This window comes from Danio rerio, chromosome 5, assembly GCF_049306965.1.
Source record: "Danio rerio strain Tuebingen ecotype United States chromosome 5, GRCz12tu, whole genome shotgun sequence".
Lineage (NCBI taxonomy): Eukaryota > Metazoa > Chordata > Actinopteri > Cypriniformes > Danionidae > Danio > Danio rerio.
In genome coordinates this window covers 70,821,957-70,840,000 of record NC_133180.1, presented here as the reverse complement: position 1 = coordinate 70,840,000, position 18,044 = coordinate 70,821,957, and the positions used below count along the sequence as shown (strand labels likewise).

General features: G+C 35.6%; 2 protein-coding genes across 4 annotated transcripts in view; one reads left to right on the top strand and one right to left on the bottom strand.

The window, feature by feature from the left end:
- ptgs1 (prostaglandin-endoperoxide synthase 1) overlaps window positions 1-10,852 on the bottom strand; it is a 46,222-nt gene extending 35,370 nt beyond the window's left edge. Inside the window, exons 1-2 of one of the 3 annotated variants that reach the window (XR_012405729.1) lie at window positions 3,907-4,192; window positions 3,726-3,815 (exon numbers count right to left, since the gene is read on the bottom strand). Coding sequence is in view for 2 of the 3 variants with exons in the window: in XM_073949746.1 (XP_073805847.1) it covers window positions 3,726-3,815; window positions 10,778-10,820 (133 nt within the window). In the remaining variant the exon portion in view is untranslated. 3 annotated transcript variants of the gene reach the window in all.
- Window positions 10,400-17,847, top strand: lhx6b (LIM homeobox 6b). The gene is made up of 7 exons (XM_073951633.1): window positions 10,400-10,673; window positions 10,792-10,897; window positions 11,007-11,128; window positions 12,920-13,140; window positions 13,293-13,387; window positions 17,424-17,519; window positions 17,588-17,847. The coding sequence occupies exons 1-7, from the start codon at window positions 10,576-10,578 to the stop codon at window positions 17,771-17,773; spliced, it is 924 nt and encodes a 307-aa protein (XP_073807734.1). The 5' UTR covers window positions 10,400-10,575; the 3' UTR covers window positions 17,774-17,847.
- Window positions 17,848-18,044: the final 197 nt, after the last annotated feature.

Genomic DNA, 18,044 nt, shown 5'->3' with positions numbered 1-18,044 from the left:
CTCATCAGACCAGACAACGCTTTTCCAATCTTCTATCATCCAAAGATTCCTGTTCTTAGTTGACAGGAGTGGCACCGGGTGTGGTCTTCTGCTGCTGTAGCCCATTAGCCTCAAGGTTGGATGTTTTGTGTGTTCAGAGATGCTCTTCTGCATACCTCGGTTGTAACAAGTGGTTATTTGAGTTACTGTTGCCTTAATATCAGCTGGAACCACTCTGGCCATTCTCATTCCGTTTTCTTTTTTGGACCATTCTCTGTAAAACCTAGAGATGGTTGTGCATGAAAATCCAGGTGTACCTAATAAAGTGGCCGGTGAGTGTATATCTTTTACTTAAGCACAAATCAGGAAACTATCTTTTTTTAACCTTAGATCAAAAAGATTGATTTAGCTTTAGACCAACCTAAAATATACTGTAATTTGTTACAGGTAAATTTATAATTGAACTCAAAATATAGTTTTGACTTGGTTGAAAATGAAATTTTAATATGAATCTAAATATTTATTCTGCCCAAGGGGAAAAAATGCATTAACTCAATGGTAAAACATTGTTTTTATAAACAATACATTAATTGAATCATTTAGATTCAATTTTAAATCAAAATCCAAGTGCTTTGGACTTAACTACAAAAAATACATGCTAGGCTATGCTACTGTACAGTGGCCGAGAGTGCTTAATGCACTGCAATTTAAGAAAACACATGCAATTACTAAAAACACCAGCAAATTAACCCATTCAGACCCTGTGCCTATTACAATAGACGTCACGTCAGCCCCTATTTTTTCTGGTTCCTGAGCATTTCATCTGATTTAAAGCCTGCAGTCCGTAAGAGTGGACGATTGTCATCCAATCAAACTGCGGAAAGGCTCGGCATGTTGTCATTTGAAAAGAATCCACTACACTGAAAAGCAGCATGGCATCAATTTACTTCAGACACAGACGTGAACAGATTTACAATGTTTTTATTCAGATTTATTAACGTTTGCCAATATTTAATAGATTTTATGTTAAAAAAAGAGGGATTGCACTTAATAATTAAAGTTTCAGATCTTATGCAACATTGCAAGCTTTAGATGAGGATTTTTCCAAATATGTCTGTCCATTAGGATGTACGGTGGGTTCAAGATCTGTTACTGAAATTACATTTCCAGTAATACTGATTGAACTTTTTTGCAATAAAAACTATATAGATGTACTAACTCATTGCTGAAACAATTTCATATGCAGAATATACAGATCTTAATGTTCTTGAGCATATAGCAGATGGAAATATCGCAGATGTGGACATTATGTGGAGTTATGAGGAAGATGAAGATAAAGTTTATTATAAACAAGGCGCAATCTATACAACAAAAACCTCAAAATTTTAAGTATAAATGTTACAATGTTAATGTTTGTGATTTTGAAAATAATTTTCAAGATTATCTTAAGATTATTATGTATTTTTTTTTTGTATTTTATGTTGTTATAATGTTCAGGAAGTACAACTGCTCTGACCTGATGTCCACTGAATTGGACAAAAAATATAAAAGGTGTTGAATTTTGATTATCATAATTTGGTCTCATTTACATTAAGTCATTTAGCAGACGGTTTTATCCAAAGCGTCTTACAAATGAGGACAAGGAAGCAATTTACATTTATAGGAGCCTTAAGAAACTTGTAACATAATTCGGGTCTAAGGGGTTAAGAAAAAATCTTCCACGGTTTGACAGGAAATGTGTTGCAAATCCTCACAACGCAAGCACATTAAGAAAATGTGCAAACACGTGCTGTGATGCTTCTCACAACACATGCAATAAAGGGGGCCCAAAAATGTGACGGGCCTGGCTGGGATTTGCTTATTGTGTGTGACTATTGCTCAGTGAAGTTTGTAGGTTATCTCTAAAAGGTGAGCGCTTATTTTTATATTTTAACACCCTGATTATACCATTCCCTTGTCTTTTGTATATTATTAGCCTAAATAACCATAACCTAAATAGCCGTAGGGCAGGGCAGTGGCGCAGTAGGTAGTGCTGTCGCCTCACAGCAAGAAGGTTGTTGGTTCGAACCTCGGCTCAGTTGGCGTTTCTGTGTGGAGTTTGCATGTTCTCCCTGCCTTTGTGTGGGTTTCCTCCGGGTGCTCTGGTTTCCCCCACAGTCCAAAGACATGTGGTACAGGTGAATTGGGTAGGCTAAATTGTCCGTAGCGTATGAGTGTGTGTGTGAATATGTGTGAGGATGTTTCCCAGAGATGGGTTGCAGCTGGAAGGGCATCCGCTGCGTAAAATCTTGCTGGATAAGTTGGGGGTTAATTCTGCTGTGGCGACCCCGGATTGATAAAGGGACTAAGCCGACAAAAAAAACAATGTCTATTTAAACATTGTAAATAAGCCAAGTTATCTACATGCACTGCACAGCAGGTTGTTTAACTTGCGCTTTTGATTACATTTTTTGGTTACACTTTAATTTAAGAGACATTAACTACTGCAGTATGTACTTACATCAAAATTAATAAGCACAATGCACTTATTGTGTTCATATTGTATTGAAAATGACTTAAGCGGCTATTAAGATGGGATGTGGGTAGGGTTAGGGACAGCTTTGGTGGTTTGGGTAGATTTCATTTTAAATATAATTCCATAAATTAATTACAGATGTATTACATGCTAATAAATCTAAAATATAAGCAGAACGTGCATGTGCATTATACTAAATGATTCATTCAAATGAATGTACATAGCAGTTAATGCGACTTAAAATAAATTGTAACCCATTTTTATTTTACTTTATTTTAAGTTGTTTATTTGAAATAAGAATGAGACAGCAGGTTTTCCCTGATAAGACTTAAATACAACAAGCTTCATATCATAAATACAACATGCTTCATATCTCAGCTTGTGGTTGTTAGGGGAGTGCGTGACCGTCTACAGCTCTTGACATTTTGGCGGCAACAATCCAAAAATAGAGGAAATTTTGAATGAAATGTGGTAGCTTTGCACAAACCGTGCAGCAGATAAGCAGAATCTCCTTCTGTCTGGTCTTTGTTGGTTTTAATTAGTGAGCAGAGAAACACAACCAGTGTCTGACAAAGTTTCTTAATCTATTAACCAAACACAAAAATCCTAGTTTAGTCTAATAATCTAAACTATGTAAACAGAGTGACAGACAGGAAGATACCATACACAACTTTCTAACCAAGATCAGACTTGTTCGCTGCCTCACAGGCATACCTTTATGAGGACGAAAGTGAGTGCAGAGTCATGCTGGAAATCTCATTGATACGCAGCTTGAAAATGTTTATTACTAGACACACTGTACACAATGTATAACAAAAAGTCAAGATACATAATGTAATGTTGTTTAATAAGTTAATCGGGTTTTAACTACGTTTTTAAAGCTATACCAAGCTTAATATCTTTAGAGCGTTTGATTGATGTAAGTTGAGAAAGTTCATTTAATTCAACAAAAAAATTTAAGGCAGCAAGAATTTGTTTACAGTGTAAATACCTAGAGATTTTATACATATATGTGAATACATCTTTGAGCTAAAAGGATGCAGTTATTAGGTGATAATTTTAGTTAGAAACAACTGAAAAGAAATACTCAGAAAATCACATTAAAATATATTGTAATTCTGGAAGTGCACAACTGAAAATACCACAATAGTGACTGATACACTGTTCTCTAAGTAATGAGCATTTAATAAGTCTTATAACCTTTTCTTTATATAACGTTAACGTTACTTACCAGTGTTTGATGAAGTCGGGCTTTCTTCACCAGCACAAAAGGACACACTCAGCAGCAAAATCACCGTCCACTTCAGCAAAAAGTTACACTCTGTAAAGAAAATTATCTGATAGGGTTTGTCACAGTTGGCATTGTAATGCTAGTATATTAAACCGATTTAAGACAAACTTTCATTGCTCACCTCTCATTGTAGTTTTGAACACAAAAATAATTATGATTAAAATATATACAGGCCTGTTATATATAATTAAAAAACAACAACGTCTTCAAAAGTGGTGTTCACGAAAGAAAAAGCTGCAAATAAATAAATCCATTTTGTTTATCATCCCATGTGAGACTCAAGCCAAAGTCAGCTCGCGGAGGATTCTCGCAGATTGATGAAGGGGGAAAAAAGCAGTCGAGTGGAACTTTTATAGCGAAAGCAAACAAGAAACACCAGCCTTCCGCTTCAGGACAACTTCACGATTAAAAACAAAGCACACACAAAAAGACATGAGGGTCACACTTGTTTCTGAAGTTACTGAAAAGATAGTAGAAAGAAAAGTAAACCTTCAGGGCGCCACCGTGTGTTCGAGTCTGCTACAGACCTCACTTTTACTAAGACGCAACGTATTCGGACTTCAAAAACATCTGCAATTCTTATGCTTTAAAACAATAATCTTATGAACAAGCATTCGTGAAGATCGTAAAGCCACATGGCACCAAGATTGTAAACATTTGTAAGTGCGTTTGGTCTAGAAAGCGTTTGCTGAGTGATATAATAAACGTCAAAAGGTCTGCTGTACGAACATCCTAAATGAAACATATTAACTCATTAAGTTACAAGAGTATTAGTTTGCTCATCTCCATTAGATGTTGCTTTTTTGACATTTTTGGGCGTTTATAATATGGTAATACTAGACATAAATATATATGGGCAATAATTTTGGTACATTTAATTTTATATCCATTACAGTAAGAGTTTATTCACCTACCGTCTATATATATACAGTTGAAGTCAGAATTATTAGTCCCCCTTTGAATTTTTTTTCTTTTTTAAATATTTCCCAAATGATGTTTAACAGTAAGGGAATTCTCACAGTATGTCTGATAATATTTTTTTCTTCTGGAGAAAGTCTTATTTGTTTTATTTCGGCTAGAATGAAAGCAGTTTTTAATTTTTTAAACATCATTTTAAGGACAAAATTATTTAGCCCCTTACATATTTTTCCGATAGTCAAAACAAAACAAGCCATTGTTATACAGTGACTTGTGTAAATATATATGCAGACTACAAAATTCTAACTAAATTGTATATTTTTATGTTTATCTTGGATTTTCCTGTTTGTTAAAATTGTATTTAACGTTTTTTCCCCAACATATCAATTCGAGTGCATTAATTATTGGACTATATGATTTTTTATTCTTTCATTTTTGTTAGATTAGTTCAATTTTTGTCTTTATTGACAATCTAATAAACACTTTAATGACATTCTAATGTATATGCACAAATATATTATAGTAAAGCAATAAATAGAAAATATTCATTTAAAAAGAGACCACTGAGCTTCCTATATCTTCTTCTATCATATTGCAATACTAATTAATAAACAAATAAATATCTTTAGGTTCCACAAAGTCTTCAAAAACATAGTTTAGATATGCAGACTAATAAATGTGTTTGTTTGTGGACTTTGGAATTTCTGAACACTACCAGAAATAACTTAACTAAACAGTTCTGGCTGTGTAATAGGCTATTGGAGTTATTGTAAACCGATTAATAACAACAATACGGTTGCAGGAGAAAGCAACATTAAATTGTATTAAATAATCATTTGATATTTTCAGTAAACTACATGATCTGAGAAATTATGCATTTCTGTAACATCACATTAAATCAATTATAAATCACAGCACTTTTCCAGATACGTTTGTTTAAATGGCAAGTATCAACCCAGCAAACAATTTTGTATTTAATAGACATCTAATAGACATCTAAATGTAGGCAGCTTGGCTAAAACAAGGCTAAATTTGGGCTGTCAGTAAAATTCTAATAGTAATTTAAGACTAGCCCAAAACTAGACTAATCATCAAATAGACAGATTAGACAGGCTTTACATGTGTCATTCATTTCTGTTCATTTGATGACTAGTTTTGACCTTTTCATATAGATTTTCACAGACAGCCCAAATTTAGCCTTGTTTTAGCAAAGACGACTATGTTTAGACATCTATTAGACATCTATTAAACACAAAAAAAAAAATGCTTGCTGGGAAAAATGGTCACACAGATTTGTTTTTATTTTCTCCTGTTCTTCATTTAACATTCAAAAATTGCTGCGAGCAACTATCTTTGGTAATAGTCATGCACAATCATTAATCTATAGAAAAGCAAACTATTTTACTAATATACTTTGCCAACAGACAGTTTTTAGACAGATTTTAGACAGATTTTATTTTCACATCTATCAGAATGATTTTTCACATTGGCTGAAGGCTGAACTTCTGGGAAACAAGAATGACACAAATCTGCCACTATAATTATGAAAGAGAAAATAAACCTTAATATTTAAGCATCGATTTAAACAATGGAAGCATAGCTGATCTCAACTTATACGCATAAAAGAACCAATCTGGACAAAAGGTGTTTGTCTTGATTATCTTGACACGCAGAGCAGCTTGTGTACTGACTAAACAAAACAAACTACTGAAAGAATTTACCACTAAATGGCTTCCAGCAGATCCAATAAAATCCTCCCTAAATTTTATTATACGTTTTACAACCTCTGACCGCTCCCCCACCCTATTCTTACACTCTTCTGCCCCGGGTAAGTTTCTCATAAATCATCCTATTGTCCAATCCTTAATTAGCAAAGAACACAACCTTCTTTACAACCCTAATCACAATACTCTTTCAACATCTCATGTAAAATGCGGCTCGTCTGAAATAGCAACAAATCTGTCGTTGATTCTGTCAACTTGGACATTATTTGATTTATGCAGCACCACAGCCCGGACTGATGCTAAATCCTAGTCATAGTTAATGATTTTAGAGTTAGTACACAGTTAAATGTGTTTTTGGAATAAATGACGGTGGTTTGATCAACAGGAAACTGTGTGTATACACCTCTCTGACATTTAGTTGTATACTGAAAGCACAAAGTCTCCTAAAAAGGCCTAAAATCACGATTTAGAAAACAACCAAGTACCCATGGCATACAAAGTGACTCAGAAGCAGTGTCTTGGTCTTTATAAATCTACAGATTTTGTGGTAAACATCCAGTTAAACTATTTAAAATAAACTGTTTTAGATATAAAACAATAATTTCATAAAACTTTCTTTAACAAAAACTTATTGTGCACATTTATGTTAATTATGTGACGTTTCACAAGCTGAAGCTGCGGTCACACTGGGCTTTTCCTCTCATAGACTTCCATTTATACGCACGCCAATACGTCAGACCGGAAATGCATGGTCATGCGTCAAGTTTCGCAGGTTGCTGCGGTGCAAAGTTCAAGCTTGGTGAACTCTGACCTGAGAAATCGCATCACTTGACTGCGTGAGACCAACCGAGGATCAAAACATGACATCTCTGGACAGAAATTTAAAATATAGAGCAATCGCTTGCATTTTTAATGCCTAATAATCTTTCAATCTCAGCGCCGCATGACAGAATTTCGCACACACAAACTCTAGTGTGAACGCAGCTTAATTTCGAGAGGAGCATGTGATATGATTAACCGCAGCTAGTATCTCATCTACAATCATTAGTTAGCCAATTAGATTAATCTAAACTCACTAGCCCGGCTAAAAATAAATCCCTTTTCTTCGTTTTCCGAAGAAACCCCCGATCCCCCCTTTCTTCCTTAACCAGGGGGAGCTCTCAAGAACTACCTGATCTTGTACTCCCTTTACATGCTCATCAACCAGGCAGGAGCCCTGGGCTTAATTATCTCCGAGCTCAGGGTTCTCTCCCGAGACAGCATGCCAAACCTGCTATCATTATTAAGCAATATCTAGGGGGGCTTTCACACCTAGACTTTTGTTTCGGAACCTGTCTCGTTTGCCCAGTTGGCGTGGTTCGTTTGGCATATGTGAATCCAGCAATCGCAATTGGATCCGCGCTAAATCAATCGCTCCAATGAGTGGATCGATTGTAATGAGAAATCGATACGATCCGAGCCCGATTATATCACAGTGTTTTATGGATATGTCATATGCATACGGCTATATGAAGAGAAAGTTATGAGTAGGGCGGGAGGTCATTCCAGACATCCCTAGTCTCCCGGAAGTTTCGGGAGTCGCCCCTCTCCCTCCCGGTCCTTAAATACATTGCGCACCCTTCTCAAGAGCAAAGAGCAACAATGTAACAATTTTAATCCCTGTTTCGGAACAGGTGGTTAGTACTGTTGCCTCACAGCAAGAAGGTCGCTGGTTTGAGTACAGGCTGGACCAGTTGGCATTTCTGTGTGGAGTTTGCATGTTCTCCCCTTGGCTAAGTGAGTTTCCTTGGGGTGCTCCGGTTTCCCCCACAGTCCAAAGACAAGTGCAATAGGTGAATTGAATAAACTAAATTGGCCATAGTGTATGATTGTGTGTGTGAATAAATGCGTATGGGTGTTTCCCAGTACTGGGTTGCGGCTGAAAGGGCATCCGCTGCGTAAAACATATGCCGCAAAAATTGGTGGTCCATTCCACTGTGGCGACCTCTGAAATAGAGACTAAGCCGAAGGAAAATTAATGAATGAATATATATTATTAAGTATTATTAATTATATTGTATTAGTGATACTTTAGTTATGAGGGAACATACTTAACTCAATCCCAAGGCCATTTATATCGAAGTTGATATTTAGCTGCACAATATTGGTGTTTCACAGCATGTAATTTTTACGAGGTGGGTCGTTAGCCCAATGCTCAACCCTCAAACTGGAGGACCAGGACATACATACATGGACTAATTAGCTCGCCCAATTTCCCTATAGCGCATGTCTTTGGACTTGTGGGAGAAACCAGAGCACCCTGAGAAAACCCATGCAAACACGGGGAGAACATGCAAACTCCACAGAAATGCCAGTTTACCTAGCTGGGGCTTGAACCAGCGACCTTCTTGCTGTGAGGTGACACCCTCTGCGCCACCGTGCCACCCTATGAGGGAACATTCAATATAATATTTTTGCAAACTGTATATTATTTTGGATTTTTTCAGATTGTTTTAAAACATAAATTTTAACCAAAATAATTGAAAAAAAGCACAATTGAGGCTTTTTTTATTTATTGTGATTGTGTCATCAATACTTTGTATTGCTGTATGTGAAGTAAGGCACCAACAATCAGTGTATAATGCTTAAAAAAAGATTACTAAAGCAAACAATGATTTCCATGGAATAACTTGCATAGATTTGTGTGCTAACAGATCATTTATTTTGTCAGTTTAATTACATGTTTCATAACAAACACATTAAAGGAATCCTGCTAGAATGTTAGCCAAAGTTCAGAATGTTCCCTGCTGGGTAAATGTTATAAATAAAAACACATGTTCAACAAATGAAGACGCTCTGTTTAAAAGCATCCTAAAAAGAGGAGAAATGGTTGTGCCCTACTGAGGCTGGTTTCTCTCAAGTTTTTTTTTTTTTTACTTTACTTTCATGAAATGGTGAAGTTTAGTTCCTCGCCACTGTCGCGACTAGCTTGCTTGGTTTGGGACTTATGGAGCTGCGCATCGATGGATTTGCTTTTCAGTGTTTGGACTTTCAGCAGTGAAAATTAAACCACACTGAACTAAACTAAACTATCAACTCTGAAAACTGGACTGACACTGTTTCAATTTACTAGAACTTCTATTGAGCTGCATTGACACAATCTACATTGTAAAAGCCCTATAGAAATAAAGATGAATTTATGTATATTTCCCCCCATGTATATTTCAAATACATTTCAATTCATTTTATAGCTTTTTATTACTTTTTGATTTGAAGATTTTCCTTGGGAGTCTGCTTACCATTTGACATGTTAACATATATATTCCATTTGCTCAATGTCTGTGCAAAAAAGCCTTCATTGCCTTGTTCCAAACCAACTTGTGCCTTTGGTTCTGCTGAATGCAAAAGGAGATTTGTTTGAAGAATTCTAGAAACCTGTAACCAAATTTTTCAATTTTGGATTTCTCCTACTAAAGCCCTCAATGTACCCACCTATCTGTCTTTCTCTAAAGTATCAGGGTTACCTCCATGGCTTGTAAAATGCCACAAAGGATAACCTGAGATCTTTTCCCCTGTCCATATCAATGGTATCAGATTGCACTTTTCCACTTTGCTCTTTTGAGGTTTAAGCAATGTATTCTTCAAATTATTATGATTTCTCAGATCATCTAAAGTTGAGGTAAGTCACTATTCATGTTACGGTATGCTACTGAGGTTGGCAGTAACAAAAATGGAATTTAACAGCCTACTTTGTGTTCATTTGAATGATCTGCAGTCAAATATTTCATATATTTGAGTATTACTGAGTCCAATGTTGGATTCTTTAAACACAATATTTTACAGTCAACCCAAAGTCTAACCCGCAACTCTCAGTGTAGATTAAAAATAAAACAATAAAAAAACACTTAAATTTTAGATAATATAACATAAGCTTTCGCTATTTTTCTGCCACAAGCTAAACACAGAATCTGCCTTCAATTAATCTTCTATGTTGGCTACTTTTTTGCATTTATTGTATTTGACTGACAGCTAAAGTGTACACTTCCAGCCCTGACCATTTGAAGTCATCCCAATTATATGGACTTTTCTCTGTTCTCTTATTACATGTCAGATGATAATAATTCTGAAGGGCTTAGAGGTTAAAAGCCTAATCGATAATTCTGTTATAAATGGAGATGGCTTTATATACAGGTGTAGCAAAACCGTCTGAGTGTTGGTTTGGTGAGAGTTTAAAAATCCGCTTCAAGTGGCGTCGCGCTCAAAAATGGTGAGAATTGTTTTCACTATGTGACTAATAGTTAAATAAAATAAAATAATTTCTTAAAAATATTTTAACGCTATTCTACAAATATGTTAAATTCGTCGACGAACCTTTATTATCGGAGTTTGAGGGAGAAAAGACCTGTTTTGACATCAGGGTGTTCAACGATATTGCCTGTCTTCATCTGCACTGGCTGCTCGACAGAGATATTTGACAGATATGTGCTTAAGGTGCTCATTTATACCTCAAAATTATGACGAATAAAATACGAAGAAGAAATATCAAAATTTTGTGAGTTTATATATGTGTGTATATATTAAAGGTAATTTCTCCTCGCAGGTGAATGGATTAACTTGGCATCTGAGGTGTTTGCAGTGCTCTGTGTGCGCAGTGTCTTTGGGTCACCAGAACAGCTGCTTCATCCGAAATAAAGAGATTTTCTGCAGAACTGATTATAACAGGTAAAGTATTTAACATTTGAATTTGTATTTTTTATTGTTATGACTGAAATGCAGGGCTATTATATTAAATATTGTTTTATTAACACTTTTGAGTGTAAATAAACATTATATTATGCTGTCTAAAACATATAAAACATGACTGAAAACATGTAAACACGTGGGGTATTTTATGCTTAGAAAAAAGACAAAAATGTTTATCTTTAAGTTTAAGAAAGTGTCATCAATAGTTTGCATTTTTTAATTATGAGAGAAACTGGGAGTGCATGTTTCAATAATATAATTATCTGTCTGTCTGTCTGTCTGTCTGTCTATCTATCTATCTGTTTGTCTGTCTGTCTGTCTGTCTGTCTGTCTATCTATCTATCTGTTTGTCTGTCTGTCTATCTTTCTGTCTGTCTGCAGTGTTAGGGAGGTTACTTTGGAAATTTAATAGATTACAGGTTACAAATTACACAATTTAAAATGAAATAGGTACCTTTTCAATTACTTTGTAAAAGTAAAGTAACTGAATACATCAGATTACTTTTTGATTACTTTTAAGTGTCTATTAAATATTAAAATTATTAAATCATTTTCAAGCATTTATGCCAAGCAGGTGTTTCCTTACAGTAGGTCTGTTTACTAAACGAATTTCTAAATCTTTCATCAAGGCAAAGCAAGGCAAGTTTATTTATATACCACATTTCAGTGGCAAATCAAAGTGCTTTACATAAACAAGAATTAAAAAAAAACACAAGTATAAGAAAATAAAAAACAAATAATAAAAATGATTAAAAACAGATGAAAATGTGTTAAAACAGATTATAAAAGAATGAAAAAGAAAAGAAAGACACAATAGTGCTATCTGTGGGGCGTAGCACAGTGCTCATTCAGTAAAGGCACAGCTAAACAGATGTGTTTTCAGTCTTGATTTCAATGTGCCTAATGTTGCAGCACATCTAATCGTTTCTGGAAGCTGATTCCAGCAGCGGGGATTGTAGTAGCTGAAAGCTAATTCACCCTGCTTTGACTGAACTCTCAAAGTTTCTAGTTTATATGATCCTAAAGATCTGAGTGATCTGAGATCTGAGTGTTATAATGACATAAAACTATTTAAAATTATGTATTTCGTATACTGATGTACAACTAAAGGCATGTGTAAAGCTTATATTTTAGATAGCCTAAGACGTGCTGGATTCCGCCATTTTGGAGTGAAAGCGGTCGGCCGTCCGTTGATCCTATTGCTGTTAAAATGTCAAGCAGCTGCTTTGTTTATTTATTTATTTATTTATTTATTTAAAAAAGCGCATTAAAGCTGAGAAACAACCTGAAAGACGACGATACAACACTTACTATGACAATCATTAACACTTTTAATAGTTTATTTTACAGACTTATAATATGCTGTTGTTCTATTGGAGTTTTCATTCCAAATTGGCCGTCGTGCCATCTAGTGGCTGTTCGCCAAATTGCACTAGAGTGTCGCCTCATGGTCATTTTATGCTCGTTGGTAATATATACGAGACAAAAAAAAAATATGTTAAGACAATAAATGTGTTTTTCCTAACGCAATTATTGTCTTCATGTATTTATTGTCTCTTATATATTACTGTCAACATTGCTAATTATTGTTTTGTTTTGCTTTTTGAAGTATGTTGTTGTATTTTGCACTGTCTGGAGCCAGCACCTAAGCTTTTCATTCATCATAGTACATGTGCTGCTGATAATGTGACAATAAAAGTGATTTGAAACCAAATTTGTAGAGTTAAACCAAAATGAGCATACGTCTTCAATACTTTACTTTCTTTTCAGTACTTTTGGCATAAAATGTGCTCGATGTGGCCATCAAGTCAGTGCAAATGACTGGATTCGGAGGGCTGGAAATGACATCTACCACCTCGCCTGCTTTGCTTGCTTCTTCTGCAAAAGACAGCTTTCTACAGGCGAAGAGTTCGGCTTGATGGAGAACCAGGTTCTCTGTCGCGTTCACTACGACATTACACTGCTAAACCTGCAGCAACTGTCAGACAACGGTACGTTTATTTCTGTCATAATTATAATATGTGTAACAGTCAGCTTTTTGACTATTTCATGCATGTTTCAAGCTGAATAGTACACCAAGACAATAGTTTACATGCTAACTAGAAAGCTCCATGTTTAAATGAGGTCATTTGTATCATTACAGGAAATCTAATACATTTGGATGGAGCTCTACCCATTCAGTATCTCCCAAAGGCGTCTAAAAGACCTCGTACTTCATTCACCTCAGAGCAGATACAGGTACGATTTACATACACTCTCAAACCTGATGGGTTCAGATTACTCTCATCATTTGTGGAATCTTTTTGCTACAGTCTAGTTTTTATGTTAGTATAAATTATGTTTGTTTTGTTCAACAGCATGTGTAATGCTTCACTGAAAAAAGTGTTGCATGCAGAACTGTTGCAAACAATTTATTTGTGTTGAATTTAAACAAACAAATTAAATTCAATAATGTTCAACTTAATTTGTTTGTTTAAATTCAACACAAATAGATTGTTTACAACCACTTAACGTAAAAAAAAACAAGAGTAAATCCAAGGAATCATCTTTAAAAAAAAATTTCAGTGTAGTTGTCTCTCATTTATAGCTCCTATATTGATCACACTTTACAATAGAATTTTATTAGTTAATACATTTACTAACGTGAACAATTAAAGAACAATACTTGCATAGCATTTATTAATTATAGTTCAACATTTACTAATGCATTATTAACATTAACCAAATTCATGCTTGTTATTATTAGGTAATGCACTTGAGTTAACATGAACTAACAACTTTGTTTCCATTAACTAGCATGAACAAATGCTGTAATCAATGTATTGTTCAGTGTTTGTTCACGTTGGTAAAAGCATAACTAACATGAACTAATGCAACCTTATTGTAATATGATACCCTTATTTCCAACCTACTTGTGCCAGTGTTGTGTAGCACCACATAAACTCATATGTTAATGATTAAAATTATAGCTCACCCAAAATGGAAAATGCCATGATCATTTACTCTTGCCACAAACCTGTTTGAGTTTTTTTTTCTGTTGAACAAAAAAAGTTATTTAAAACTTTTGGATGCCGGTACTATTGACTTCCATAGTATTTGTTTTTCCTATTATGGGTGTCAATAGTTTTCAGTTTCTAAAAGTATATGTGAAACCATTTGAGGGTGGGTAAATAGTCAGTAAATAACATTTTGGTGTAAAAAATAAAATCCTTAGAGTGTTAGGAATATCTGTCGAGACTTTTTTTTTACACTTGAATAAATGTAGTATGTATAGATATACACTCACCGACCACTTTATTTGGTACACCTGTCCAACTGCTTGTTAACGCAAATTTCTAATCAGCCAATCACATGTCAGCAACTGCATTTAGGCATGTAAACATGCTCAAGACGATCTACTGCAGTTTAAATTGAGCAGCAGAATGGGGAAGAAAGGTGATTTAAGTGACTGAATGTGGCATGGTTTTTGGTGCCAGACGGGCTGGTCTGAATATTTCAGAAACTGCTGATCTACTGGGATTTTCACGCATAACCATTTCTAGGGTTTACAGAGAATGGTCTGAAAAAAGGGTCTGAAAATATCCAGTGAGTGGCAGTTCTGTGGGCGTAAATACCTTGTTGATGCCAGAGGTCAGAGGAGAATGGCCAGACTGGTTCCAGCTGATAGAAAGGCAACAGTAACTCAAATAACCACTCGTTACAACCGAGGTATGCAGACGATCATCTCTGAACACACAACATGTCGGACCTTGAGGCGGATGGGCTACAGCAGCAGAAAACCACACTGGGTGCCACTCCTGTCAACTAAGAACAGGAAACTGAGGCTACAATTCACACAGGCTCACCAAAATTGGACTATAGAAGATTGTTGCCTGGTTTGATGAGTCTCGATTTCTGCTGTGACATTTTAGAATTTGTGGGGTCAGAATTTGGCATCAAGAACATATAAGCATGGATCCATTCTGCCTTGTATCAACGCTTCAGGCTGGTGGTGGTGGTGGTGTAATGGTGTGGGGGATATTTTCATCGCACACTTTGGTATCGTGTCAACGCCACAGCCTACCTGAGTATTGTTGCTGACCATGTCTATTCCTTTATGACCACAGTGTACCATCTTATGATGGCTATTCCAGCAAGATAACACGCCATGTCACAAAGCGCAAATCATCTCAAACTGGTTTCTTAAACATGACAATGAGTTCACTGTACTCATATGGCCTCCACAGTCACCAGAGCTCAATCCAATAGAGCACCTTTGGGATGTGGTTTAACGGGTGATTCACATCATGGATGTGCAGCCGACAAATCAGCAGCAACTGTGTGATGCTATCATGTCAATATGGACCAAAATCTCTGAGGAATATTTCCAGTACCTTGTTAAATCTATGCCACGAAGGATTAAGGCAGTTCTGAAAGAAAAAGGGGGTCCAACCCAGTACTAGTACCTAATAAAGTGGCCGGTGAGTGTAGAGTGAAGTATACTGTACAATATTTTCAGACAACTGTAGTAACCCTACAAATTTCAATATAACATAAATCTCTGAAAATACCAACATATTACAATATTAAGGACTAAATTATGTTTCTCTACGTTAATATTTTGCAAAAACACACAAAATAAACTCAATTTTAACACTTATTTCCCCATTTTTATACTAGGAAAGCTCAGTTTTAGTTCACTGTAATACATTTTTCTTTTGTTCACGTAACCTGTTTCTATTAAATAAAATCAACTGTTTAGATTGTCTGTGAAATTAGCTCGTTTGATTGAATTAATTCAGTTTTACAGTGTGCCGCCTTTTCTCCACATGTGGTTAAAGGACATTAAAATACTGTTAGACAGCTACAGTGGTGTGAAAAAAAAAGTGTTAGCCTCCTTACAAACTTCTTTTTTTGCATGTTTCAACACTTTAATGTTTCAGATTATCAAACAAGTTTAAATATTAGTCGAGAGGCCAACACTTTTTCACACAGGGCTTTGTACTGTAAGTTTGGATTTTGTTTTCTCTTAATAAAAAAAAAAAAAAACCTTTAGTTAAAAACTGTATGATGTGTTCACTTGCTATTAGGGATGTAACGGTATCAGAATTTCACGGTACGATAATACCTCGGTATGAAAGGCACGGTACGGTATTTATTGAATAATTTACAAGAAAAACAAAACTAATGAAAAGACTCGAAAAAAGTGCCAAAAGTGTTTATTTACCTTAGCACTGAACATATCAATGACTTACAAATTAGCCATCTATCTGTAAGTTTCGAAACAGGAACTTGAATTTTTCAATTTTATTAATAAAAAATTATTAAACCATATAAAAAAAAAAAAAGTTTCAATTTAGTATTGTTGAAAACTCATCACATTCAACATTTAATCACTCACTCACTTGGATAGAGATGGGTTTTTTAAGGAAAATGATCATATAATTATAATCTGGTAAAAGCTGGGATCTCTGACAATGTCACCTGCAACAGAAAAAAACCCCTCTCATTTGGGACTGAGGTTTCTGGGACAGAGAGATATGATTTAGCCAAGGTTGACAGCAGTGGGTAACGTTGTGCATTGTCTTTTCACGACTTGAGAGGACAAGCCATGAGTGAGATAGAGGTCTCTTTACGGTACAAGTCAATGTCTGCATCAATCTAACAAGTGTGTTGTGTTCTGCAGTCCCCATGACTGTTTTTAGTCGTATTCCCCGACTCATATTTCACCACAGTCTGGCAGTGCCTGCATACTGTTTTTTTCTTTGTCTGTCACCTTTTCTCCTTTCTCGTATCTTTTTAGAAAGAAACCGAAATGCTTCCAAACATCCGATTTAAAACCCGCTCTAGGTTCGATCATTTCCAGCTCTTTTTCTTCCCCTCTAACACACTCAATTTCCGCATTACTGGATCTGTAGTGACAACAGACCGCAAAGGATGATGGCCCCGCCTAGGCTGATGGGAATTGTAGTTCCCGCTACCTCCTGTTCATTCGCCTATGCAAACTTTTCTCAGAAATATAGTTTTATTGAGTCATGCGCCTACGGTAATATTGAAAAAAATTACTATTGCGGTATGACGGTATTTTCAATATTGTTACATCCCTACTTGCTATCTTTGACTAATATTTAAACTAGTTCGATGATCTGAAACATTGAGAAGGTTGACAAGCATGCAAATAAAAGAAGAAATAAGTACACTTTTTCTGTATGACTTTGCAAGCCTAACAAATGAATGAAGGCAAAATCACACGGATGTTCACCACTCCCATACAATCTGTGTTTGATTTGCACAGATTATGCAGACGCACTTCATCCGAGACAAGAACCCTGATGCTGCGACTCTGCAGAGGCTGGCAGACACAACCGGACTGAGCCGAAGAGTCATTCAGGTGCTTTTTCTTGTTAGCATGTCAGCTAAAAACCGAAGGATTTATTTATAGTGTTGAATTCCCTGCAGGTTTGGTTCCAGAACTGCAGAGCCAGACAGAAGAGGATCCCCCTTCATGACAGCATTCCCGAACGGGACAGATATCAGACCTCTGCAATGCCCTTTCTGTCCGATTTAAGCAGTACTTCATGCTCTCAGGTAGATCTGAGTCTGTCCATGATTTCAGCATCTGATCCTATACATTATTATGTATAATTATTATTGATAGGGGGAGTGTTTTGATTGTATGCATACAGTATACAGTTCAATAATATCTTTCAAATAAATGATTACTTAGCATTAAAAGAGGCAAAAAAGAGATTTATAATGTTATAACTCAAGTAAATGCTGTTCTTTTAAACTTTTGCTTTTAGATTTACAGTTTTCCTCAGTGGCTTTGGTGCATTTCTCACAACACTATTTACATTTGCACAACAGTTAATCCATTTCTCAAAACAGCTAGTCATTTGTGCACATCATAGTAGCA

Excerpts from the sequence above, each read along its gene's own strand:
- lhx6b (XM_073951633.1), top strand. The coding sequence starts at position 10,576 with ATGGAGATGGCTTTATATACAGGTGTAGCAAAACCGTCTGAGTGTTGG. Across the intron at positions 10,898-11,006 it reads TTGACAGATATGTGCTTAAG|GTGAATGGATTAACTTGGCA; the intron begins GTGCTCATTTAT and ends TTCTCCTCGCAG. Across the intron at positions 17,520-17,587 it reads TGAGCCGAAGAGTCATTCAG|GTTTGGTTCCAGAACTGCAG; the intron begins GTGCTTTTTCTT and ends AATTCCCTGCAG.